This window comes from Ranitomeya variabilis, chromosome 4 (assembly GCF_051348905.1).
Source record: "Ranitomeya variabilis isolate aRanVar5 chromosome 4, aRanVar5.hap1, whole genome shotgun sequence".
NCBI classification, from domain to species: domain Eukaryota; kingdom Metazoa; phylum Chordata; class Amphibia; order Anura; family Dendrobatidae; genus Ranitomeya; species Ranitomeya variabilis.
In genome coordinates, this window is record NC_135235.1 from 149,139,195 (window position 1) to 149,165,212 (window position 26,018).

Genomic DNA, 26,018 nt, shown 5'->3' on the forward strand with positions numbered 1-26,018 from the left:
GGGAAAGGGAAAAGATGGTTGGCGGGACAACCCTAAAGGGGGAGTAGAGCCCCACCCTCACGCTTTGGGTCTGGTTCAAAGAACAGGAGACAATGATGCCATGTCTGTAGGGGGTTGCCTCAAGGAATTCATAGATTCATGGAGTCTCGTCTCCCAAAATCAATGGGTCATAAACACTATTTCTCAAGGCTACACCTTGGAATTTGACAGATCCCCCATCAAGGTTTGCTGTGACAGATCCCTGATCTAGAACTTTCGCCTCCCCTATATGGACAGATGTAAAAGACCTCTTGAAAGCAGGAGTGGTGGTCCCAGTTCCCCAACTAGAAGTGGGTAAGGGACTAGTGTTGAGCATTCCGATACCGCAAGTATCGGGTATCGGCCGATACTTGCGGGTATCGGAATTCCGATACCGAGATCCGATACTTTTGTGGTATCGGGTATCGAAACAACATTAATGTGTAAAATAAAGAATTAAAATAAAAAATAGGGATATACTCACCTCTCTGACGCAGCCTGCACCTTACCAAGGGAACCGGCAGCCTTCTTTGCTTAAAATGCGCGCGTTTACCGCCTTCTGTGACGGCACGGCTTGTGATTGGTCGCGTGCCGCCCATGTGGCCGCGACGCGACCAATCACAGCAAGCTGTGACGTAATTTTCAGGTCCTGAATGCAGAATTAGGCATTCAGGACCTGAAATTACGTCACGGCTTGCTGTGATTGGTCGCGTCGCGGTCACATGGGCGGCACGCAACCAATCACAAGCCGTGACGTAATTTTAAAATGCGCGCGTTTCCTGCCTCCCGTGACGTCACGGCTTTTGATTGGTCGTGTTGCCCATGTGACCGCGACGCGACCAATCACAAGCCGTAACGTAATTTTCAAATCCTGAATACCTAGAATTAGGCATTCAGGACCTGAAAATTAAGTCACGGCTTGCTGTGATTGGTCGCGTCGCGGCCACATGGGCGGCACGCGACCAATCACAAGCCATGACGTCACGGAAGGCAGGAAACGCGTGCATTTTAAGCAAAGAAGGCTGCCAGTTCCCTCGGTGAGGTCCAGGCTGCGTCGGAGAGGTGAGTATAGCAATATTTTTAATTTTAATTCTTTATTTTACACATTAATATGGATCCCAGGGCCTGAAGGAGAGTTTCCTCTCCTTCAGACCCTGGGAACCATCAGGGATACCGTCCGATACTTGAGTCCCATTGACTTGTATTGGTATCGGGTATCGGTATCGGATTAGATCCGATACTTTGCCGGTATCGGCCGATACTTTCCGATACCGATACTTTCAAGTATCGGACGGTATCGCTCAACACTATCAGGGACATTACTCAACCCTGTTCACAATAAAAAAAAACATCAGGAGAAAGCCGTACCATCATAAACCTGAAGCCCTTGAATCAGTGAATAACGTACAAGAGGTTCAGAATGGAGTCTCTAAAGACCTCCATTCCGCTCTTAGACAAGAACGCAGTGATGTGCACAATAGACCTAAAAAGTGCATACTACCACGTTCCGATTCACCCGTCACTCTCAGAAATACCTACGGTTTGCCCTAAAGATAAGGAACAAGTGCTACCACTTCCAGTTTTGCGCTCTTCCTTTTGGTCTTGCTTCGGCTCTTTGGGTATTTACAAAGCTGGTTGCAGAGATCGTGGCCTACCTGAGACATAGGGATGTGGTCATTGTCCCGTACTTGGACGATTTTTTACTGCTATCCAGTTCAGAAACAGAACTAGTAGAACAACTCAATCTAGTGATTTCTACTTTAGAAGGCTTAGTTTGGATCCTAAATCGAGAAAAATCTGACCTACTCCCAGGAATCATAAAAAAGTTTCTAGGGGTTATTCTGGATTCCAGACAGAGAGTCTCGTTTTTACCAGAGGAGAAGCAAGAGGCGGTGAAGAACAAGATATGACTACTCCTTGGGAATCAGGTTACATAGGGATGGCTATGAGAGTCTTGGGAACATTAACAACCTGCATGTTGTGCGTTCGTTGGGGTCAGTTCCACATAAGGGGATTACAGAGAGAAATCCTTTCAGCCTGGGACAGAAGACAGATGTCTTTGGACAAAGAGATCAGTCTACCCCTGGCATTAAAATCATCACTAAGATGGTGGATGGTGGACTGTTTCCAGGAACATCACGCAGTGGGTTCCTTGGATATTGTAGAATAAAGAAAGGTTGGAGGGCACCACTAAACAATGTACTCGGGGTTCTCCATAAGCATGTGAAATATACTATAGAAGAAAAAGTGAACAAAACATGCCCACAGAATGGGAACACCTATAACAGGTAAAAAACATACTTTATTATACAAAAAATACAAAAAATTCACAATTCAAACAATTTTGAACAGGATACAGCAACAACAGTGTTAAAAACATTTAAAAACCATCAAAGATGCATGTACTAGTCATGCCTTGTGGTAATGGCAATGACAACCCACAAAATGACACCTCACAGCATAATGGTATAATATGGCTCACAAAAAGGATAGATCAGATGATAGAAATATAATGCTACGCAAAAATAAGACACGGTCAAATAAACATATGAAAAACCGTGCTTATTAACAGTACCATATTGGAAATAGAAAGGGGAGTTGCCATTCCTGTTCTGATAGTAAGAAAAAGAAAGAAACAGAAACCCAAATACTCAGACAAAAAGATGTGGGAATCCTAAAGTCCTGGATGGAGCCATAGTAGCTGGGAGGGGAGAGAGTGTGGGATAGACTGCAGCTTCTTCAGGGAAAATAGCATCCTTGGATATTGTCACGGATGCAAGCAAGGAAGGATAGGGAGCCCATCTAGAAGGGAAGTATTTCCAGGGAATTTGGTCTCCAGATATCATGATCCAGTCCTCAAACTTCAGAGAGTTACGGGCAGTTTGGGACACCCTGAAGTGGAGTCAGATCTGCTTGCAAGGCCGGCATATAAAATCTATGTAATACAACATGACAGTGGTATCATTTCTTTGTCACCAAGGAGGACCAAGACACTGGGCTCTTCAAGATCTGTCTGAAAGGCTATTTGGCTGGGCAGAAGAAAGTCAGGTCAATATCAGCTGTACATCTACAAGGATCCAGAAACATAGTTGCTGATTACTTGAGCAGAGGGACGATCCAGTCCACCGAATGGGAACTAGGTGGGGAGATATTCGGTTATCTGTGTCGCTAGTGGGGAACCCCCCATGTGGACCTCTTTGCAGCCAGAAGAAAATGCCAAGGTTCAAAGGTTCTACTCCCTCAATCCAGCTGACAACCCGGAAGTGGTCGATGCCTTAAACCAGGTATGGGAAAGAGGGCTTCTGTATGCCTTTCCCCCCATTGCCATGATCTCAAGACTATTCAGGAAGATCCAGGAGGAAGGAGCTTTGGTAATGCTGGTTGCTCCAATTTGGCGAAGACGAAGCTGGTTTCCCTTGCTGAGGAAGATGTCCTGGGGAGATCGGCTCCTGCTTCCATAGAGAGAAGATGTGCTTTCTCAAGGATCAGTTCTTCATCCAGATCCAAAGAGTCTTCAGTTATCAGCGTGGATCCTGAAAGGAAGATCTTAAGAGCTAGAGGTCTCTCCGACCAAGGTAATCTCCACGATCCAGGCCAGCCGTAAACCCGTGACATGCGTAATTTACAATAAGATCTGTGTTAGGGCTGGCGGAACGCACCGAGTAAATATAGAGATAGTATAGGTGAGTTTGCAGCCCGGGGTCCACCGTGCAGGAGTGGAACCTGCTGCTTGTAATGGCGGCACTATATGGCGGCACTACGCCTGAATAGACATGGGTACCGTCACCCGGTCTGTATAGGAGCGAACTCTGTTGCTTCACAGAGTCGCCGGGATTAAAGATAACACTGTGCCCTGTTAGCATTCACAGGGCACAGCAATTGGATACTAGTGGGATCCCTGCAACTCACCCCCACTATGCTGGTGCTGGTGGTTGATCCCGCTCTGACCCTCGGTTGCATTTGAGCCCACACCTGAGGATGCTCTGAGTCAGACACTGGGATCAAATGGGAGTTCTTCCCTACACTGACGGATTGTCAGGAGATGCTAAAGATAGCTGCACAGAGTGCGTACAGTACCGCAGCAGCGGTCACTGAAAGATAGACGCAGTATATTTTGTGCCTGGTGCTGGATGGCACTATCTGGCGCTAGACAGCTACAACACTCGCGAGCATTCAACAACTCTAGGGATGGGAATGATTCGGAGCTTTCACCAGAACAGGCATACATCTACACATACAGAAATAGAAAAGAATTATACTAGCGCATGGCCATGCGGCCATGCAAACCTTTTATAGAAGAAGCTCTCCAGGACCTTCCTAGTGGTCCAATAGGAGCAGCTACAGGACCTGAGCATGTGACCCCCGACCTCCAATGAGAGGTCATCCCTTTGGCATGCTCAGTAGAGGAAAAGTAGGACTTAGTCCCAGGAGCGTCTGCCCACCGCTGAACAGTGCTGGTTAGAATGGCTGAGCCCGGAAGATCAGCAGTAACCAAGTGCACAGCATCTGACTGAGCCAGACACTGGGACCGACGTCTCTGCTGAGCAGGCTCCACTGCAGCTGAAGAAGAATGGGAGACCGCAGCAGAGGTGGCTCAAGATTCCCCCTGTGCAGCGGTGCGAACTCGATGCCTAACAGATCTGTAAGAGGTTTTGTCTAGACTGTGGTAGCTCTTTCATAGACTCTTTCCAGCCTCACATCCCAAAGATCCTGGATTTTCTCAAGGCGGGATTTTATAAAGGGTTAAAGCCAAGCACGCTGAAGGTGCAGATAGCGGCTCTGAGTATTTCCTTCGATTCCTCCCTCGTATCTCACCCACGGGTAGCATGTTTTTCCAGAGCTATTCAGAGATTAAGGCCCACAATAAGGAAATCGGTCCCTCCGTGGGATTTAAATCTAGTCCTCAACGCCCTGTGTAGGTCCCCTTACAAGCCAGTGGAAGGTATTAACATTGCAAAACTCATGCTCAAGACAGTATTTTTAGTGGCCATCAACTCAGCTAAAAGACTGGGAGAAATTCAGGCTCTTTCAATCCAGAACCCTTATATTCAAATTTTTGACAACTGTATAATTCTAAGATTTAACCCCATTTTTGTGCCAAAAGGGGTTTCTTCTAGAAACTTAAATCAGGAGATAATACTTCCCTCCTTCTGCCAAGCCCCAAAAAACCTTAATTAAATTTTTTTCCACTCTTTGGATGTTTGGCAGGCAGTCATTCACTATCTGGAAGCTACTCCTGAGTAGAGACAGGGCACTATTCTGTTTGTGCAGTATGGGGGGAAAATATGGGGAAAAGAGCATCAAAATATTCTTTAGCTAGATAGATAGTGACCACCATCTCCCTAGCATCCGATGCTGAGAAATTGCCCGTTCCCGAGGGCCTCAGGGCCCATTCCACCAGAGCAGTTGCAACATCATGGGCCGAAAGGGCAGGGGCCTCGGTAGATCAGATTTGTAGTGCAGCTACATGGACTAGCTTAAACACATTTTGTAGACATTATAAGCTAGATACTTTGATGGGTAGCCAGATGGCCTTCGGCCTGAAGGTTCTGCAGGCAGTAGTCCCACCCTAGAGATAGAGTACTTTGGTATTCTCCATGGTGCTGTCAGGAGGGAAAATGGGGATCAGACCTACCAATAATATTGTTTCCAGGAGTCCATCCTGACAGCACTGGTAATTCCCTCACTTAAGTTTTGTATTGGTGATGATTGACTTGTACAGAATTTCAATAAATAAGAATTGCATCCCTCCTGGTGTGGTACTTGGAAAATCACTGGGGAGTGTGTGTGTGTGGGGGGTCTTTTAACCTGTTGTGTGTTTCCTGTCCCAATAAGGAAGGAAGGACAACCTCCCTGGTGCTGTTAGGATGGACTCCTGGAAACAATATTACTGGTCTAATCCCTGTTTTTTTCTAGAGATTTCACTAAACATCTCTTGTGATCTGGACATGGGAGTGCCAAAAAAAGGATCTGCTAATGACGAAACAGATGACCATCTGTTATGATCCATTTCCCATAGACTTGCTATGTTGAAATGTAAAAAAAAAACAGATCCATTTGCTATCCTTTTTTTAGCTGAACCAAAAATGTGTGCAGACTATAGGCCTGATTCATTAGGACAGGCATTGTACATGACAGGAATAAGATGCAACTAATTAATTAACAGGTGCACCACATCCTGAGATGTACTCCGGTCAGGAATTCGAATACATTTCTGGAGAAATTTAACACACTAATTACGTAAATCTTCATGAATTATGTGGGCAGACTTAGCCATGTCCTTCCTACACTTAACCCACTTTGGTCGAGCTAGCCAGGACTGACTTGAAAAGGCCAATAGTTGCAAAATTTGGGGGGCAACTTTCGAATTGCACAAAAAAATGTTGACAATTGAAGACGCTTTACATGAGCCTCTTCAAATATGGGGCACTAGATTTTTTGATCAAGCTGAAAAAAATGGATTGCAGTCAGATAACATTTTAGGATATTTCCTTCCCTATTCAAATGAAAGGATGCCGCATTGGATCATATTTCTGTTTTTGTCATCCCAAAATGGATCCAAGAATAGACATAACTACAGGACATGTGAACATAACCTAACAGAAAAAATATAAATATAGATGGTGATTTCTTTGTCTTTCAACTAGTGCTATGTTTAATAAAAAAAAAAAACTGGCTATATGTAACCTGTAGACTTTACAGTTAAGTAACAAAGAATACAGCTGGTGTAATTTGTAATCTTCATATTTGGTAATGAATGTTAATCTTATCAGACATAGAAAATTCTGCTTATCCTGAAGCTCAGCATACTTCAGCCCAAATCCCGAAAATAAATTATTAAGGTCAGTGTTAATTTCCTGTTGGGCACAGAAGCTTACTGTAGGTTAATAGCTGAACTCAGGCTGGATAATTATAAAGTGCCAAGTCGAAAACACTAAAATAGAAGATCAGAAGATCAACAATGGGCGTTATATCACTTTGCTGTCAGTATATTTGGTCATTGTAGATTTTATATTTTTTATTTTACAGAAGTCGCAGCCTGCGATCACCGGCCAACATGTTCATCATCAACCTCGCCATCAGCGATTTCTGCATGTCCATCACTCAGGCACCAGTATTTTTTGCAACAAGTTTACATAAAAGATGGATTTTTGGAGAGAAAGGTGATGGGATTATCTTTTATTTACAGGATATTGATGAGTTATTAATGGACCCCGAGAAGCTAAAAAAACAATACTCACCTTCTGTACCTCCTCTGTACTTTAAGTCCCCTGCTGCTCCTCTGGCATTGACATCTGCTGGGTGCATCACATGAAATCAGTGTCGAGTATAGATGAATGGCGCCAGTCCAGGGAGTATGTTGTTTTTTGTTGAGTGCTATTAATTACCCTTTGCGAATTAATAAGGGGTAGTCGAGTAGTGGCAACACCATTTCAGGGGATATAAAGTATTGGACAACACCTTTTAAAGGGTTGTCCATAATTAGAAACCAGAATCTTCCATAGCGCTAGTATTTTTGATGGGGTGCAGTGAATCATCATGTCAAACAAAAAATTGAAATATAAAACTCGAATCTTAAAAAAATGAACCAATAATACAGTTCTTGGCACGGCCATGTTACGATTACCATTAGGGTCCATTGTGCAAGGATTCCATTTGCTTTTGTCAGAACAGCACAGTCTCTCTTAATACTCTTACTAGTGAAAAAAATGTAAAGTTTACATGATTTATTAAATGTTCATGATATCCATAATAATGTATGTAAAAGAATTGATTTTATTGCCAAAGAGCTTCTCATTGGAATGGGGGTCCCATTTCCTTGTTCTTCCTATTGCCTCAGAGAATTAATGGAAAGGCATTAATATGTGATAAACGTCTTTAGTGATAAACCCATTATATAGGATTACTAACCTGGATTGAGACCTATAGGATTTGTATCATAAAGTTCTGCATACACATTATAAGGCTGTACATGGTTCAGCTGATGGTTATGCGGGCATCTATCTGGGTCAGCTCTCCCATACACAAGAGTGCTCGCTCTGTTGAGTGCTTCTTTGTTCTCTATCAGAAACGTGATATCAAACATGTCTGGTGGCTTATCTCTGAGAGAACAAGAGGGTCAGTAGTCGAAATCAGACATGCCACATCCTTAGCTCCCCATCAATCAATTGTCCTGAGCTCCCAAACACATTAGACTTATCAACGGATTTGGTCGACATTAGACTAATGTGTATGGGAAGCTTAAGAACAGTGAGACTGCAAAACTCTTTGTGGAAACTGATGTCCCTGATAATCTGCCTCCGCATCTTATTTTAAATAAAAGAGGAAGTTAATAGTGTGTAACATGTAGATAAGGACTGTCAGTCATTACATGTCTCAAACTGGTAATGCCCCTTTCATTTAAATTAGGCGTTGGAGGCAGATTCTCAGGGAGACCTGTGTCTTGATCAATCAAAAATAACTTGTCCCAATTAAAAAAAAAAACCCTCCTACTATTTAAAACAACTTTAATTGAAAAGTATTAAGAAAGAGGGGCTTTTTGTCGACTAGGTGTAGATCAGAAAACATGACTAGAAGGGAATCTGCACTAATTATGGCCTGATGGTTACCCTACCTTGCCACGGAAGTTGGCACCCTAGAAAAAAATATAAGCTCGCCCTCAATGATCCTGTAATTTTATTCAACTTCCTATGACCTAAGGGTATGTGCACACGTCCAGAAAGTACGCAGAAATTTCCTGAGAAAATCCTGAGGTTTTCCGCAGGAATTCTGCACTCGTTTTTGTCGCGTTTCTAGCACGTATTTTGCGTGTTTTTTGTGCAGATTTTGTGCTGATTTTTTGCGTTTTTGTCCGGAGGTTCCCAATGCAATAACATAGTGGGAAATCCGCTTAAAATCCGCAAAATTATTGAACATGCTGCGTATTTTTCCGCATTCGTTTTTTTTGCGGAAAAAAACGCAACATGTGCACAAAAATTGCGGAAACCATTAAAAATGATGGGATGCTTAATGTATGCATTTTTATAGAGTTTTTGCAGCGAAAGCCGCTGAAAAAACACGCAAAAAATCCGCGAATAATCCGGAGCGTGTGCACATACCGTAAATGTCCATATAGTTGGCTTTGGAGGGATGATCCTAGTGACAGAGATTGTGTTTTTGTGTTGGCAAATTAAAAAAGATCTGTTTATTCAAACACCTCTGATACTGAACTCTATACAGATCATTATATGAGTTTAAAAAAAATGTACTTGTCTTTCTGTATGTGGCATGCCATTATTAGTAATTGCTTGAGATCAATTGTTGATTTAGAGATTGCCTACAGATGAGAACAACTGGCAGTTGCATTATAAATGTTGTTTTGCCTTCTTCTGTATTAACACTGCTGAAGAATAGTTATACTAAATGTACTTTTATTAACGTTAGTAGGTAAATTTGATAAAGATCTTGTAGACTAAAAATATTACTATTATCACTCAATTTATAATTTTACTTTTCTCACTACTTTAGGTTGTGAATTATATGCATTCTGCGGAGCTCTGTTTGGGATCACATCCATGATCACATTGATGGTGATTGCTGTAGATAGGTATTTCGTAATCACTCGACCGCTCGCTTCCATAGGAGTGCTGTCCAAGAAAAGAGCAGTGCTAATCCTTTTAGGTGTCTGGCTGTATGCTCTGGCGTGGAGCCTCCCTCCCTTCTTTGGTTGGAGTAAGTTTGGATGACTGGTCTGACAAATAATATTAACTGGGCAAATCATTGGTCTCTAAAAATCAGACAGGATAAATATGACAGGTTAGAGAAGGAGTAATTAATTTCTCAAATATTTATTCAAGGATTAGGCTTCTTGGGAAAAATTTGCACACTGTTATTATTATGTTTTTTTATTGTTAGATTTTCTTGTAAAACAAAAAAAAATGAAAAATGTATTTTACAAAGGGCATGACAAAATATGCAACGATTGCATGCCTGAAAATCTACTCTCACATTCAATCTCAGATTAAACATGTTAGCAATAGATATATACACTAATGCGATAAAGAATACATATGTAAAATTGACAAAACTCAGCTGTCAAAATAGGACAAGGTACACTGTGAACACAATCATTAGCCAATTTGTATTTTTGATGACTATATTAGTTATTGAACAACGACAGTTACAGTGCTGCTGGTCAATCCGAAAGGTTAATAAACTTGATTATTTAAGAAACTAAAAGTGAAGTTTTGTCTTTCCTAGAAAAATATCTACAGTATGTGTGCAGAATTATTGAAAACTTAAATTTTCCATCTCAAATCAGAATAACCAAAAAACTAAAAATGTACAAAAATTTCAGTGACCAATATACTGTAGTCATCCTTTCAATTTTGCTAACAAAGGAACAATTGATAGGAGGATATAATGGTAACCCCCCAAGGAAAAATGAATCTTTATTAGTAATAATTAAAAAAAAAATACTAAATATGTTTTAGACAAAATTTGGTAATGCGCTACCACTAATCAGTATAGGAAAAGAAGGGTAAAAGGGATAAGGGAAAGAGGATGCTTTCCCTAAAAACTATGCCCTATAGAAAGTCTTTCCTGACCGCAAAGTTTGGCACTCTATAAAAGCAAGGAAGAAATGGTACCCCTGCTCACATCATCTTTCCTCAAGAAACACTAGAGAGCCTCTTATAAGAAAAAAGGGGTAAAACATGGATATAATACAAACAAAAGCCCCACATAGCTACCATTTCACCGCAACCTTGATGCGTTTCCCTATTGTGGTACTGGTTGATCAGGAGGAATAGGGTAGGTAATCCATCATGTGAAGCATGATGGTGGTTGTGAGACTTTTGGTAACTTGAATTTGTGATACTCCTCTTCTGCTTCCTATTTTGCATGTATAAGAAGAAGGACTGTGCCGCGTGTACCTTTTTTGTGACGGGTCCGGAACTGTTGGAGCTGTCTCCTCTATTGTCCGGGGAAAGCTTAAGAGATCGGACCAATCATTGCAGGCGGAAACAGGGGGTGTGGCTAAGTGCTTACAGACTCAGCGCGTGTGAAAATGGGCAGACTTGGTGGGAAGAGACAGCGCGCAGCAGGGGGACTTGAGTGCTCCAGCCCTCGAGCATCAATATAGCGCAGGCCCGTGCTCGAGCTTCCCCATCACCGCTGACAGAGACTTTGAGGAGAGACGTGCTGTATGCCCGTTGGTCACCACAAAGGGAGGTGTTGAACGCTCTGAGCTAGTGAGTACTGCGCGTGTGCTGTCAGAGAGAGACCGGGTGCAGAACTGCTATCTGCACCCTGATTCACCAGTGTATGCCTGCCGGGCCACATCGGGCTCAGACAAAACCGTGGCCCATGCTCCACTGGCCACAGTATATGGACTAGTGGCTCAGCAAAGGTGCCAGAGACCATCCGCTGCTGCCAGAAGATGGATCATCGTTACCCACAAGACCATATCGGACAAGCATCTCGTCAGCCGCTGTTGGCGTCATCACCTGCCGTGGCGACTACCACGTCTTGATAAACGTCTGACAGGATAAGTTAACCCCCCAAGAAATGTTAATACATTTTTCCTTGTTCTTTATCCCCTGCATACCACCTATATTTTGAACTGCCTACTCAACCCCCTAGTTAACCTTTAACCTCCCTGCATGGATTATCTCAGTGTTAATTAAAATTGTTAACCCTTACTCTGTCTCCTGTCCATTACTGCATCCCACAACCTGCTCACACTTGGCGTAGCTGGCAGAATTTAGTCTACAGGCACAGAGGGGACAGACCAAGCGGTCATAGGTAGGGTTGAGCGACCTTTACATTTATAGGATCGGGTCGGGTTTCACGAAACGCAACTTTTTCAAAAGTCGGGTCGAGTGAAATCGGCCGATCCTATAAAAAAGTCGGGGTCGGCCGAAACTCGAAACCCAATGCAGGGCATTGGGTTTCCAATGGTTCCCAGGGTCTGAAGGAGCGGAAACTCTCCTTCAGGCCCTGGGATCCATATTTAAGTGTAAAATAAAGAATTAAAATAAAAAATATTGCCATACTTACCATCTGATGCGCCCAGGTACTAAGCGGGAACCTTCCTTCCTTAGAATCAGCCTTCCAGGACCTTGCGGTGACATCGCGGTGATGTCGCGGCTTGTGATTGGTCGCGCGGCCGCCCATGTGACCGCTCGCGCGACCAATCACAAGCCGCGACGTCACCGTGACGTCACCGAAGGTCCTGGAAAGGCTGATTCTTAGGAAGGAAGGCTGCCGGAAAGAAGCCGAGGATGAGTATATTCCTATTAGGTATATACTCACCCTCGGACGCGCCCTGCTTCTTTCCGGCAGCCTTCCTTCCTAAGAATCAGCCCTTCCAGGACCCTCGGTGACGTCACGGTGATGTCGCGGCTTGTGATTGGTCGCGCGAGAGGTCACATGGGCGGCCGCGCGACCAATCACAAGCCGCGACGTCACCGCGACGTCACCGCAAGGTCCGGGAAGGCTGATTCTAAGGAAGGAAGGTTCCCGCTTAGTACCAGGGCGCATCAGATGGTAAGTATAGCGATATTTTTTATTTTAATTCTTTATTTTACACTTAAATCTGAATTCCGATACCAATTCCCGATATCTTAAACATATCAGGAATCGGTATCGGAATTCCGATTCCAGATTCAGAAGATCGCCGACTTCATGGCCGACCCCACACAGGGGTCGGGTCGGGTTTCATGAAACCCGACTTTGCCAAAAGTCGGCGACTTCTGAAAATTGCCGACCCGTTTCGCTCAACCCTAGTCATAGGTACTCCAAGGGCTAGTATACCACTGGGGGCAATGTTGAGCAACCTCCCAAAGTTTATAGGGGGCAACACTCTGCTGTAGGACTGGAATGTGTGGGTCAGGGGTATGTTGAGGATGCACCCTATGACCCCCATGATAGAGGCAGAGATTGCTATGATGGCCCTGAACAGAGAGGCAAGGAGCTCCATCATGTTTCAGCCTCCCCATGAGCGTGATACCTTCACTAAGGTACTACAAATCTTGGAAGAAATTCATGGTGACCAAACTGAAGTGGGAGAGTTGCACATGCACCTGTTTAGCCGTGTCCATAGGGAGGGGGAGTCCATGACCCATTACATGAATGCACTGCAGGAGATTCAAGCTGCAATCGCTAGTCAGCTGGTAGCAGACTTTAGAGACACGTTGCTTAAACAGGCCTTGCAGGTTAATCCTCACATTATGCTAAAGGATGTGCACTCCGGGGAAGACCCCTCCACCGCCATCCATTAAACTAGCAGGCTCAGTGGCTGGAGGACGCCATCCGGAGCATGAGCAGACAAGAAGGAAAGAAAGAAATCCCACAAGTTTAGTGTCTGTGAGTCCTCTTGTTTGGGCCGAAATGGATGGCCGGGCTGTCCGCTGTTTAGTTGATAACTGCTCTCAAGTAACTACTATGCCCGAGACTTATTTCAGACATCATTTTCCGGAGGTGATGCGACCTGAATGGGGTCCATGATCAAGTTGACAGCGGCCAACCAGTTGCCCATGCCGGTCGCATTGGTGGTGTGGATGCAAATCACTGTGTGCGGAAAAGATGTGGGCTGGAAAGGAGTCATGTTAACCGCCGAAGATCCTGGTAGTGACCCCACTGTGACTTTAGGAATGAAGGTACTGAAGGAATTGGGAAACATCCTGGTCAGCAAGTTAGCCGATGTGTTTCTGAATCGATGGAGCCCTTGCACCCCTCAGAGAAGTGTTCCAACAGTTGATACGAGTGGCTCAAGCTGAGGAGACATCGAGTGAAGGTTAGAGCATTAGGCAAGGTAATCGTTCCGGCCTCCGCCAAGCTCATCTTGCCACCAGGTCAGACTGTGCTCACATTACCTATCCGAGCCTGCACCCCTCTTGAAGGAGTCAAAGCTCAGATAGAACCAGCTGTCATGGAGCAATTACCTCCAGGGCTCCTTGTTGCATGGATGTTAGCCATCATCCACAACAGAAATATGCCAGTGCGATGGGTCAATCTTGCAGAGAGCGATCTCACGCTTCTGCCATAGAGCGAAGTAGCACAGATCATGGGAATGCCAGAAGAGCTTATACCACCAGAGGCTGTTCAGTTGACAGTGAAGCAGGGGGATCCCTGGACAATGGCCATATTGGTGTCCTCCGAACCAGAATCTAGCCACCTAAAAGGACACCGAATCCTGGAGCAAATGCAGGCCAAGCTAACGCAACTGTCACCTCAATAAGTACAACAAGTGGAAGCCGTGCAGGAGCGATACCAGGATGTTTTCGTTCGTTATGACGATGATTTCGGATGTATGACAGCTATCACTCATAAGATTTCAATGGGAAGCACTGCACTCATTAGGGAATGATACTGACAGATCCCACCACAAGCATAACAGGAGGTGAAGGAGATGTTGGCGCATATGCTCCAGAGTGGAGTCATCCGGGAGAGCCAAAGCCCGTGGGCCACACACATTGTCCTAGTAAGGAAGAAGGATGGGACCTTGCACTTCTGTGTAGACTATCGGAAACTGAACGCTTGCACCATGCGAGATTCGTACCCACTACCAAGAATTGAAGAATCACTGTCCACCTTGGGAAGAGCAAAGTCCTTCTTGTCGTTAGATCTGGCCAGTGGATATTGGCAAGTGCCCATGTCCGAGCATGACCAGGTGAAGACAGCATTCATGCTTCCTATAGGGTTGTTTGAATTCAACCGGATGCCTTTACGGCCTTACTAACGCACCTGGGACCTTTCAGCGATTGATGGAGAGGTGCTAAGGAGACTTGAACATCGAGGCTACCCTCATTTACTCAGATGACATCATTGTCTATGCGGTCATCTTCGAGGAGCACTTACAATGGCTGGAACAAGTATTGAGCCTACTACAGAGGCACCGCTTGAAAATAAAATCTCGGAAATGTCACCTCTTTCGCAAGTAGATTGAGTACCTGGGACATGTCGTCTCTACTGATGGGGTGAGACTGTCACATGAGAAGATAGCCGCGGTACAGGGCTGGCCCACCCCAAAGACCGTAAAGGATGTCTGGGCATTTCTGGGACTCACTGGGTATCATTGACGGTTCGTAAAAAACTTCACTTGCATTGTTAACCCACTACTGGAGTTGTTGAAAGGAGTGCTGTCCGGAGCAAAGAATCGGACCATTCAGTGGGGAGATAGTAAGGAAGAAGCTTTCTGAGCCCTGAAGATGGCTCTCACTGAGGCACCCATACTGGCCTATACAGACTTCACCCTTCATCTTTCACACCGATGGAAGTCTGCATGGACTGGGAGCGGTATTGTCACAAATGCAAGACGGGAAGGAGCGAGTAATTGCGTATTCAAGTCGGTCTCTCCATGGCTCTAAATGGAACCCAGATAACTACAGTTCTTTCAAACTGGAATTCTTGGCGTTGGTGTGGGCCATAACTGAGAAGTTCACCGAGTACCTGTCAGGGTTCGAAGTCTTGGTACGCACCGATAACAACCCTCTGGCTCATCTGGAAAATGCAAAATTAGGGGCCATGAAGCAGAGATAGGTGGCCCGCATGGCTAAGTACCGATACAAGATTGTCTATCGGAGAGGAGCAGAGAACACACATGCCAATGCTCTATCAAGAGTGACTCATGAACGACCTGGACCTAACCGGGACGAAGAGCTGGAGGCCGAAGAGATCCTTGAGTTTGGTAAATCCACCAGGACGATGGCAGCAATGCAGGGACAGATCAGGGAGATGTCCAGAGGACACATGCTAGGGTAACCCCGTGATGACTGGGTACGGCTTCAGCAGGAAGATAGGGAACTCGCTTGGATGAGGCATTGGGTGGTTTTGAGACAACTTCCCACCTAAAGGTGCCTGTTTTCAAGGACGGGTTATGGAAGAACTGCATTGCCTGAATCAGATCAAGAAATCTAGGACAGCGCTATACCACCCCCAAGGGAATGGGGCCTGTGAGCGTTTTAATTGGATGCTGATTCAGATGCTGAGAACCATGGAAGAAGACCGGAAAGCTCACAGGCCCGAGTTTGTGGCTGAATTAGTCTGGGTGTACAACAATCAGGTGTACAGTACAACTGGATATACACCATACACCCTACTGTTCGGCCGGGAAGAGCGGGAAATCACTGAGCTGGAATTGGATCCAGAGGAGGACTACCCACGGACATTGGTGTCCACCTTGGTCCATGAACATCATCACTGTTTGCAGACTCTACATTGGCTTGTGCAGACCAAGTTCGGGGAACTGGAACCTCATGAAGTGACCGCCCTGTAAAGGACAGCTCTTAAGACCATGGACCGTGTGGTGATCCGAGACAAACATCCTCAAGGCAAATTGGAGTATCGCTGGCAAAAGACCCCGTATCGGGTGAAACACAGAATTGGATCTGAAGGTCCCATCTATGAGGTCCAACCTGAGGGGGTAGAAGATGCTCCCACTCAAGTAGTTCATCGGAACATGTTACGTCCTTGATTGTCATGAGACCCTGATCAAACAGAGAGAACACAAGTTGTCCCCGAAACGCACCCCTCCACAGCTCTCAACTATGACGAGGAAGACTTCTCTGACCCCCTGCCCATTGACCCAGAAGAGGAACAGGAATTTGAAGCTCCTCAACTGGCTGCTCCATTGAACCTGGGCGCATCCCCTTCCTCTTCCACGCAACCTGACTCTACCACTCAACCTGACTCCACATCTCAACCTGTCCCCACACTTCAACCTGACTTATGCCGCACAGAACGGACAACAGCAGGAATACCACCTAACCGATATGAATGAGACCAATTTATTTGGTAGCGAATCATCCAGGAGATGGGAGAATGTCAACGTTTACTACAAGAACTCTCGCCCATGGAATGGCGAGCAAAAGAAGAGGGGGAGTGTAAGAAGAAGAACCGTGCCATGAGTACCTTTTTTGTGCCTGGTCTGGAACTGTCAGGGCTGTCTCCTCTGTTGTCCGGGGGAAAGCTTAAGAGATCAGACCAATCATTGCAGGCGGAAACAGAGGGTGTAGCTAAGCGCTTACAGACTCTGCGTGCGTGGAAATGGGCAGGCTTGGTGGGAAGAGACAGCACACAGCAGGGGGATGTGAGTGCCCTGGCCCTCAAGCATCAATATAGCGCAGGCCCGCACTCGAGCTTCCCCATCACCGCTGACAGAGATTGTGAGGAGAGACGTGCAGTGTGCCAGTTGGTCACCACAAAGCGAGGTGTTGAACATTCCGGGCTAGTGAGTACTGCGCGTGTGCTGCCAGAGAGAGACCGGGTGCAGGACTGCTATCTGCACCCTGATTCACCAGTGTATATCTGCTGGGCCACGTCGGGCTCAGACAGAACCGTGACCCATGCTCCACTGGCCACATCAGTATATGGACTAGGGGCTCAGCGGAAGGTGCCGGAGACCAACCGATGCCACCAGAAGACGAATCATCATTACCCACAGGACCATATCGGACAAGCGTCGCATCAGCCGTTGTTGGCGCCAACACCTGCTCCGAGACTACCACATCTTGATAAACGTCTGACAGAATAAGTTAACCCCCCAAGAACTGTTAATACCTTTTTCACTGTTCTTTAGCCCCTACATACTATCTATATTTTGAACTGCCTACTCAACCCCCTAGTTGACCTTTAACCTCCATGCGTGGAGTATCTCAGTGTTAATTAAAATTGTTAACCCTTGCTCTGTCTCCTGTCTGTCACTGCATCCCACAACCTGCTCACACATGGACTATGCATCCTCTGTCCTGCAGTATAATGAGGCTATTGGACAAGCACTTTTAGTACCTTTCATGTATGTAAGGCACTGGCAGGAATGAAGGATGCAGTGACAAGCAGGAGACAGAGCAAGAGTTAACATATACTTTATGGTTAACAGTTTCAGCAATAACTCTCCATGTAGGGAGTATGGGGAACTACATGTGAATAACACAAAAATGTTAACGACAACGGGGTACTAAAAGAGGGTCACCTAACAGCTTAACTTAACAGTCTCTGGTTCCTGGTTGGTGGAGGCTGGAAAATCCCACGTCGGCACCACAGGTGGCATGAGCAGTCTCTGAGCCAGTCCTGAGGATACGTGAACTGTCTCTGTACGATGGTGGAGGATCCGGATCTTCCTGCACAAGGTCTCCTGATCTTGGAACGGAATGCTGTCCACAAGCAAGTGCATAGCAACACTGTTGAAGCACACAGTCCCAGAAAAGAGGTCACAGTCTCACTCCTGCGATCAGCATGCACCACGGGTTCATTCCTTTGTGTCTGTGGTTGTCAGCGGTAAAGTCTGGTAAGCACTGTTGGGGAAGAGGGTTGCATGTAAATGTCTCTTCCAGTTACAGGGTCCGTCTGAGCAGGGGTCATAATCGGATCAAGTGGCTCCATCACATGGCGCTGGTGAGTGGAAAGAGATTCAACCTTCTCAAGTCGCACACGCTGAATACCCCCCAAATGCCCCATTCTCGCGTGCTCAGTCCCTTTTATCCCGATCCACCCCCATCAGTCAGGGGCAAAGGTCTGTTCCAGTCAGGAAGTCTTTCCCCAGGCAGCGATGGTGACAGCCCCGTCGGTTCTGGCCCAGACTCACAAGAGAGACCACTAGTCTAGTCCATCTTCTTACATGTCCATACAGTCAGGACGTATATGGTAGGTGGCTTTTAGGGTTTTATTTGTGCTGCCTCAGGGATAATTATGCTTTGCTTTATTTATTGAGTACATACAATCATGGGCAAAATTGTTAGCAACCTTGAAATTGTTCTACTGTAGAGAATGAAGTTCTTCTCATAAAAAAAATTATTGCAATTAAACATTTTTTGTTATATATATGTTTATTTTCTTTGTATGTATTGGAACAACGCAAACAAAACATTATCTGGAACAATTCCAAGGGTGCCAACACTTTCGGCCATGACTGTATGGATAATTTCTGTCCTCCTTACAAGTTTTTTCATATACACTAAGGGGCTTCCCAACTCATGTATAGGGCTCCCTAGGGTTTCCCAGGGTAAGGCTAGGATAAGCGGGGTCGCAATTTCTTCCGTGCTTTTATAGAGTACCAATCTCCGGGGTCAGGTAGGAATATCTATAGAAAGGGCCAGATTGGGGCTGTAATTCAGCCATATGTATAGTACAAGTCACTCCTGAATGAAGGTACACAAGTAGGGACCCAATCCGTAATCCAATATATGAAGAACTTGACACTCAAGTAAGATGCAAGAAAATAATTTTAATTGCAATCCACAGTAAAATATGACGTTTTGGTCTGTTATAAATAATCTATAACAGACCAAAACATCATATTTTATTGTGGATCACAATTAAAATTATTTTCTCGCAATATACTTGAGTGCCACTGCCAACTTCTTCATAGTTTGAAATTTAGCCCTGGCATTTGAGAGCAAACAGGCTCACTTAGTGTGTGGTGAAAGTTCAATAATTATATTGTGCCTCTAAGGGGAAGATTACGGCAAGGTGACCCTATTCGGGACGGTCCTACACTGTCTAATATTAAAATCTTACCGTGTGTCAGAAGTGACCTGTGTGAATAAGGGCAGACAAAGGACATGGTCCTAAACTCTGGACGCCTCTGCCTCAGGAAGCTTTTTAAATGTAACGATTTGCTCAAGGAGGGAAGGCCCTACGCTAACATTCACAAAATGCAAAAATTCAAGAAAAGACACACAAATTGAGCTGGAGCTTGAGTTGGTATACATGCAGCATGTAAATGTATGTTTGTCTACCCTTATTCACACAGGTCACTTCTGACACATAGTAAAGTTTCAATATTAGACAGTGTACTACCATCCCGAATAGGGTCACCTTGTCTCTGGTGGGATGGTTTTCATGGTTTTTTTTAAGTCAAAAACAGTGTTACTAAGAACCCTATGTAATTTAAATAGGGTTTATGCTCATTTTGTTTCTTGCAGGTTTTGTCTATTCAGTGGCTAATGTGATCATGCGTTTATATGTTGCATGTATACCAACTCAAACTGCTGCTCAATTTGTGTGTTTTTACACTTAGATATACAATAAGATGCACTGCTTACAGCTTACTGAAAGTATGCTCTGGGGTGAAAAACCTCTTTAGCAGCCAGTCTGCCAAATTAAATGCACCTTAAAAGGGTTGCCTAGACTTATCAAAAAGTCTGCAGTCACTCTATGTGACCGTAGACTTGTGAATCCTCACATGGAGCGCAACACTCCCTGTGAGGATCCTCCAGTGTCGGCTGCAAGACCGAGTGGTCATGTGACCGCAAGTATGCGATATGTATACTTCTGGCCACATTCCGACAATTTGTGATCGCATAGTACCCTGTTCACCCAGGCAGACCACACTTAGCAATGTGCACTGAATGCTCTGTACAGTTTACATAAACTTCCACTGTTCTCAGAAAGCTTAAAGGGATTATCCAGGAAATTTTATTTTCTAACTATGGGCTTAAAGCGAACCTGTCAGCAGTTTTGGCTGATATAAGATATGGCCACTGCCTTTCAGAGGTTATCTACATCATTCTATAATGCCCCCCCGGTCCAACCTATAAGATGGTGGTCCAGTCCGATGGGTGTCGTGGTCCAGGTCTGGCTCCTCCCATCTTCTTATGATCGCCGCCCTCCTGTTGCTACATCGCTCCCCGGCATCGCGCTCCTGCGCAGGCTTTCTTATCTGCCCTGTAGAGGGCAGAGTAAAGTACTGCAATGTGCATGTGCTGGGCCACTCTGATCTTTCCCAGCACCTGCGTACTGCAGTACTTTACTCTACCCACAACAGGGCAGATAAGTATGCCTACGCAGGAGCGTGATGTCAGGGAGCGATGAAACAACAGGAGGGCGGCATTGCAAGAAGATGGGAGGCACCGAAATAGGACCTGCAACACTTATCGGACCGGTCCGTACTGGACCGCCCCCCGGGTGAGTATAATAAAACTTATTTTTCTTATCTTTCAGGTCAGACCAGGGGCTTATCTACAGCATTATAGAATGCTGTAGATAAGCCCTGAAAGGCATTGGCCATATCTTATATCGGCCAAAACTGCTGACAAGTTCCCTTTAAGAACTAACAGGCAGGTAGTTGCTAACTATCTGCCTATTCTACCCGGAGCTGGCTCAAAACAGTCATGGACTGCTCCCGATAGTGATTCTGCTGCTTCAGAGAAGCTCTTACTCTTCCGCTCTACTGACGTGGAGTGACTGCTGTCCAAATGCTGATTGATAGTCGGCTGTCAATCAGCATGACTTTGGCAGTCACACAATGTCAACAGAACAGAGCAGAAGAGCTGCTCTGCTGATGTGATATCTGATGGCACCTCCGCATTGTTCCCCTGCTCACACCATGCAGGGATGCCAGCTTACTCACAGTCCCTGTGCATGCCGCACTGTGCTCCAGTGGCGAGTGTAGTACACACGTGCTCCGCTGCTCTTAAAGGGGCAACACACGCACGTGGTAAAATGCCCCCAGCTAACAGCTGGGAGGCATTTAGTTAACGTTATCACCTGCAAGGCATCTCCTGGGCCAATAGCTGAAAGGAATCTTAATATATACTTACCTTGTAATGTCTTCACATCCTGTGCCGCCCAGATGTGTCCGGATCCCAGAATTCCATGCAGCAAAAGTTCACCGAATGCCATATTGGGACACCCAAGTGATGGGTGTCTCAATATGGAAACTGCTGGTGGTACCAGCCCCCTGCGCGGTATCACCAGCAGAACACCGTGGCACCACACATACACACACACACACTGTATAAGCCATACGCACCACACACAAACACACACTGTATATGCCATACGCACCACACACACACACTGTATATGCCATACGCAGCCTATTGCGCGGTACCACCAGCGGAACACCATCGCGAACACACCGCCGCTGGGATTAGCCGAATTATTCACTGACCGGCACCATCTTTGTACAGGAGGAGCGCATGCGCAGTTTTAATGTGACCGCCACTATCTGTCTGCACAAAGATGGAGTCTGTCTGATTTACTGCACCTGTGCAAATTCCGTGCAGTCGCAGTGAATCATTCGACTGATACCGGTGGCAGATGCACGACGTGTCTACAGGTAGAGGAAGCTGGTCACATTAAAGGGGCTTTCCCATGAACAAAATTTAATTTTAAAAATTGTCTGTGTCTGACCATGTACGAGAGCACATGGGGTACACAGGTCAAAGAAGAGATGACATGAGAGGAGAAGACAGCAGATGGGGGAGAGAGAAAGTGCACATGGGTGAGAGAGACAGAGTGCAGGGGGGAGACAGCTCAAATGGGACAGCACACAAGGGGAGAATACAGCACAGGAAGAAGAAAGACAGCAGACAAGGGGGATAGCACATGGGGTAGACAGGTCAAAGAGGAGAGCACAGACGGGAGAAGTCAGCACATGGGTAAAGAGAGAGTGGAGAGGTGGGTGAGCACATGGGCGGAGAGATTCTCAAATCTGCAAAGTCTGCCCCAATTGTGACATTATCGCCCTCCCGATGTGATAGCATTGGGCCTCCATCTAGTCTTGTGTAAAAGGCACTCTCCCCACATGGTAAGTGTCTGAGCAACCTCTATAGTTTAGTTTTAGTGGTGTTGGTGTCTGCAACTGTATGTTGCCAGGTCCCCCATCCTTAGTCTGTTAAAATCATTTGCAAATCCTGTCTTCCCGTTAGCCTGGTGTAGTTTGTCCGTGTTCCTGTGACTGCTTTGGCGGTATCCTATTCCTTAAACCATGTCTGCGGTACCTATATCCTGTCTTTAGATCCTATCTTGTCTTTAGTAATTGTCAAGTTTCAGCCTTCCTTACCTTAGCCATGTTACCGAGCACTGAACACCATGTACTTCTGGACACTTCAGGGAGTTTGCAGTTCTGGAGGATAATGGATTCCTTGTTGCATTATGCTTGATTGTTCTTAATTCTGTGGCCATTAGTGTCCATCTTTTGTATGGCTAACAATGTTTTCTGTGACCCTGTTGACTATTTACAAAAAAACTTTTGGTGCTTCTGTGATCTCATTCGGTTATCTTAGCAATTTAGCAATCTATTTAAGATTTTTAATGAAATTTAACTTTTCAGAGTCAGTTAAATCTCTTTTTTGGATCATTTTGCCTGAGGAAAACAAGCTACCTAATAATTCTGTACACCTTGATAAAGGGCGTTACATCCGTAGGCCACACCCTTCCTTATCACACAAATACGCAACGTCTGATGTGCTTCAACTGTTGAGTCCTTCTCGTCCCTGGCTTCCTGAATGTAGGTAACCAAGTAAATGACACGCAGCACAGAGTTTGTGTGATCATATACAGAGGTAGCCCTGGAGCACGTCTGCCTCGCTGGGCTCTCCCCCTCCTTTATATAGTAAAGAGTTAGACATTTTACAGACATGCGCACAAGCGCTCATATTTCACATTCTTTTACAAAGCAGATCTATACTGTGATAAGTTACAACCTCTGGTATGTAGGTGAAAGGCTACAATATCAAGAAGGAATGCGTGCGTAATTATTTCCATAAAAGGAAATGTCAACTTTGCTCAAGTTTCCTGTTGTAAGCCAGATTTAACAGGAGAAAGACACGATAGATTCTTTTGGTTCAGTCTGATCTCCACAATTCCCCCCTTTGACATATTCTTTTATTTTATTACCACAGGGCCAAAGACAAAGCCTTTATTTTATTTATTTATTTTTTTGGTATTACACATGTACACGCTTGTATTCAATAAGAGAATCAAATCTAGTATTAATTCTTCCGTTTATAGGGGTAGCATTCATACACATATAGAGTCCATTATCGGAGAACAGTGTAAAATTAAGAGTTGCACTTAACCTTCCCTTCTCAAAATTTATGGTCTGCTGTCTTAAGTCATCCACCATCTCTTGATTACCTCGATATATTTGTGTAATTGACGGCGTGTTGTTGTATCTTATACATGTATTTGTAGTATTAAGAGAAGTAATATTCACTGTAATACTTCCATTTGTATAGGCTTCTATTATATACAATGTATGATAGTCACTACTTCTAAAGATTCTGCCTGTCCCGCCAATCTGCACATTCATTACTGGGCATCCAGTATTTGCTTGACAAGTAAAATGTCCTTGTGTGCGATTCTGTGTACTATTGGTCCAAGACCATGATGTATTGAACTTATTGTTTTGTAGCTCGGTATTCTGCAACATCTCTTTACCTGGAGTCCAACTGTTACATAATCTGAATGTTAGTGTCCATAAGAAGATTATGGTCGAGACTTCTTGCAATGACTTGCGTGTATCCATGATGCCTTTCCTTCAAGCTTGACTGATGTAGGTGTTGTCAACAGGACTTGGAAGGGTCCGTCAAATCTTGGTTCAAGAGCCTTTCTGGTGTGTCTTTTTACATAGACTTGATCACCTGGTTCCAACTTGTGACTCCCTTCAGTGTTGTCAGGATCTGGAAGGGAAGCAAAAACTTGTGCATGCACCTTAGTTAATTGTTTCTGAAGATTTTGCACATAAGAAGTCAATGACTCAATATTTAATACAAGTTGCTGTGGAAAATAGCATCCTAAATTGGCAGTCCTGCCAAACAAAATTTCATATGGAGACAGTTTAGTCTTACCCCTTGGGGTATTGCATATTGAGTAAAGGGCCAGTGGAAGGCATTCTGTCCAAGGCTTTCCTGTTTCAGCCATGGCTTTCTGTATTTTTAATTTTAAAGTTCCATTCATGCGTTCCACCTTTCCAGAACTTTGAGGATGGTACGGAGTGTGTAACTGACTTTCAACACCTAACATTTTCAGTACATTTTGAAATATTTCTCCAGTGAAATGAGTACCCCTATCTGACTCGATCACTTCAGGGAGACCGTAACGGGGTATCAGTTCGGCAACTAGCTTTACAGCAGTGTTTTTAGCTGAAGCCTTCCGAACTGGATAGGCCTCTGGCCACCCCGAGAACATGTCCACACACACCAACACATACTCATACCCATTACTTTTTGGCAGCTGGATAAAGTCTATTTGTAATCGCTGAAACGGGTAGAGAGGTCGGACGTGGTGCTTCATAGGGGTCTTTGTTGTCTGTCCGGGATTATGTGCCAGGCATATAACGCATGCAGCACAATAGTCTCTTGCATAGTTGCCAAAACCTGGAGCCAACCAGACTTGCTTTGCCAGTAGTGTCATTGTATTTGCAGACACATGAGTAGGGTGGTGCAGTCCACCAACTACAATCGGGTACCAGGCTCTAGGTAGACATATTAGTCCATCTTTCTTCCAAATTCCTGCTTGTTCTTATGCCCCTTCCTTTTTACACCTGTCCCTCTCCTCTTCTCCTGCATCTTCCTGTGCTTGTCTCAGTCTATCTTCAGTATTTTCTGTGGGGTTTACAGTATGAACCTGTTGTAAGGGTTTGACTGCTGCTGCTTTGGCTGCTTTATCAGCCCTATCATTTCCCCTAGATTCCCTAGTGTCGAGTCTCACATGTGCAGCTACCTTAATTACTGCTACTTCTTTTGTTTCTTGTACAGCCTCTAAGATCTGTTTGATCAAAGAAGCATGTTTTACAGGTTGTCCTGATGCTGTCATGTAACCTCTAGCTCTCCAGATTACTCCAAAATCAAACACAATACCATATGCATACCTAGAATCAGTGTATATATTAGCTGTCTGATTCTCAGCTATTTTTAGCGCTTCAATCAATGCTGTTAGTTCTGCTTCTTGTGCAGACTGTTTCGGTGGAAGTGGTTCTGCTTTGAGAGTTTCAGATTCTGACACAACTGCATACCCTGTATGGAAGTTACCTGTGTCATCTGCAAACCTAATACCGTCTATAAACAGCTCTAAATCTGGATTTTGAAGTGGTGTTTCGGATACATTGGGTAAGCCTACCGTTTCTTGTAAAATGAGCTCTGTACAATCATGTGTGTCTGCAGGGAAAAAATTTGCGTGTGGATCAGTGTCCTTATTCCCCCCTTCAGACTCGAGAGGTAGCAGTGTAGCTATATTGAGAGTCTGAAGCCTAGCAAATGTGATAGTAGAGGGGAGCAGCAAAGAACACTGCA

The 26,018-nt window shown here is 44.9% G+C and overlaps 1 protein-coding gene across 2 annotated transcripts in view; it reads left to right on the forward strand.

The window, feature by feature from the left end:
• OPN4 (opsin 4) overlaps positions 1–26,018 on the forward strand; it is a 159,461-nt gene that overhangs the window by 46,865 nt on the left and 86,578 nt on the right. For both annotated transcript variants that reach the window (XM_077257176.1, XM_077257175.1), the window contains 2 exons: positions 7,048–7,181; positions 9,526–9,729. In XM_077257176.1, coding sequence (XP_077113291.1) covers positions 7,048–7,181; positions 9,526–9,729 — 338 coding nt within the window. The remainder of the gene's footprint in view (positions 1–7,047; positions 7,182–9,525; positions 9,730–26,018) is intronic.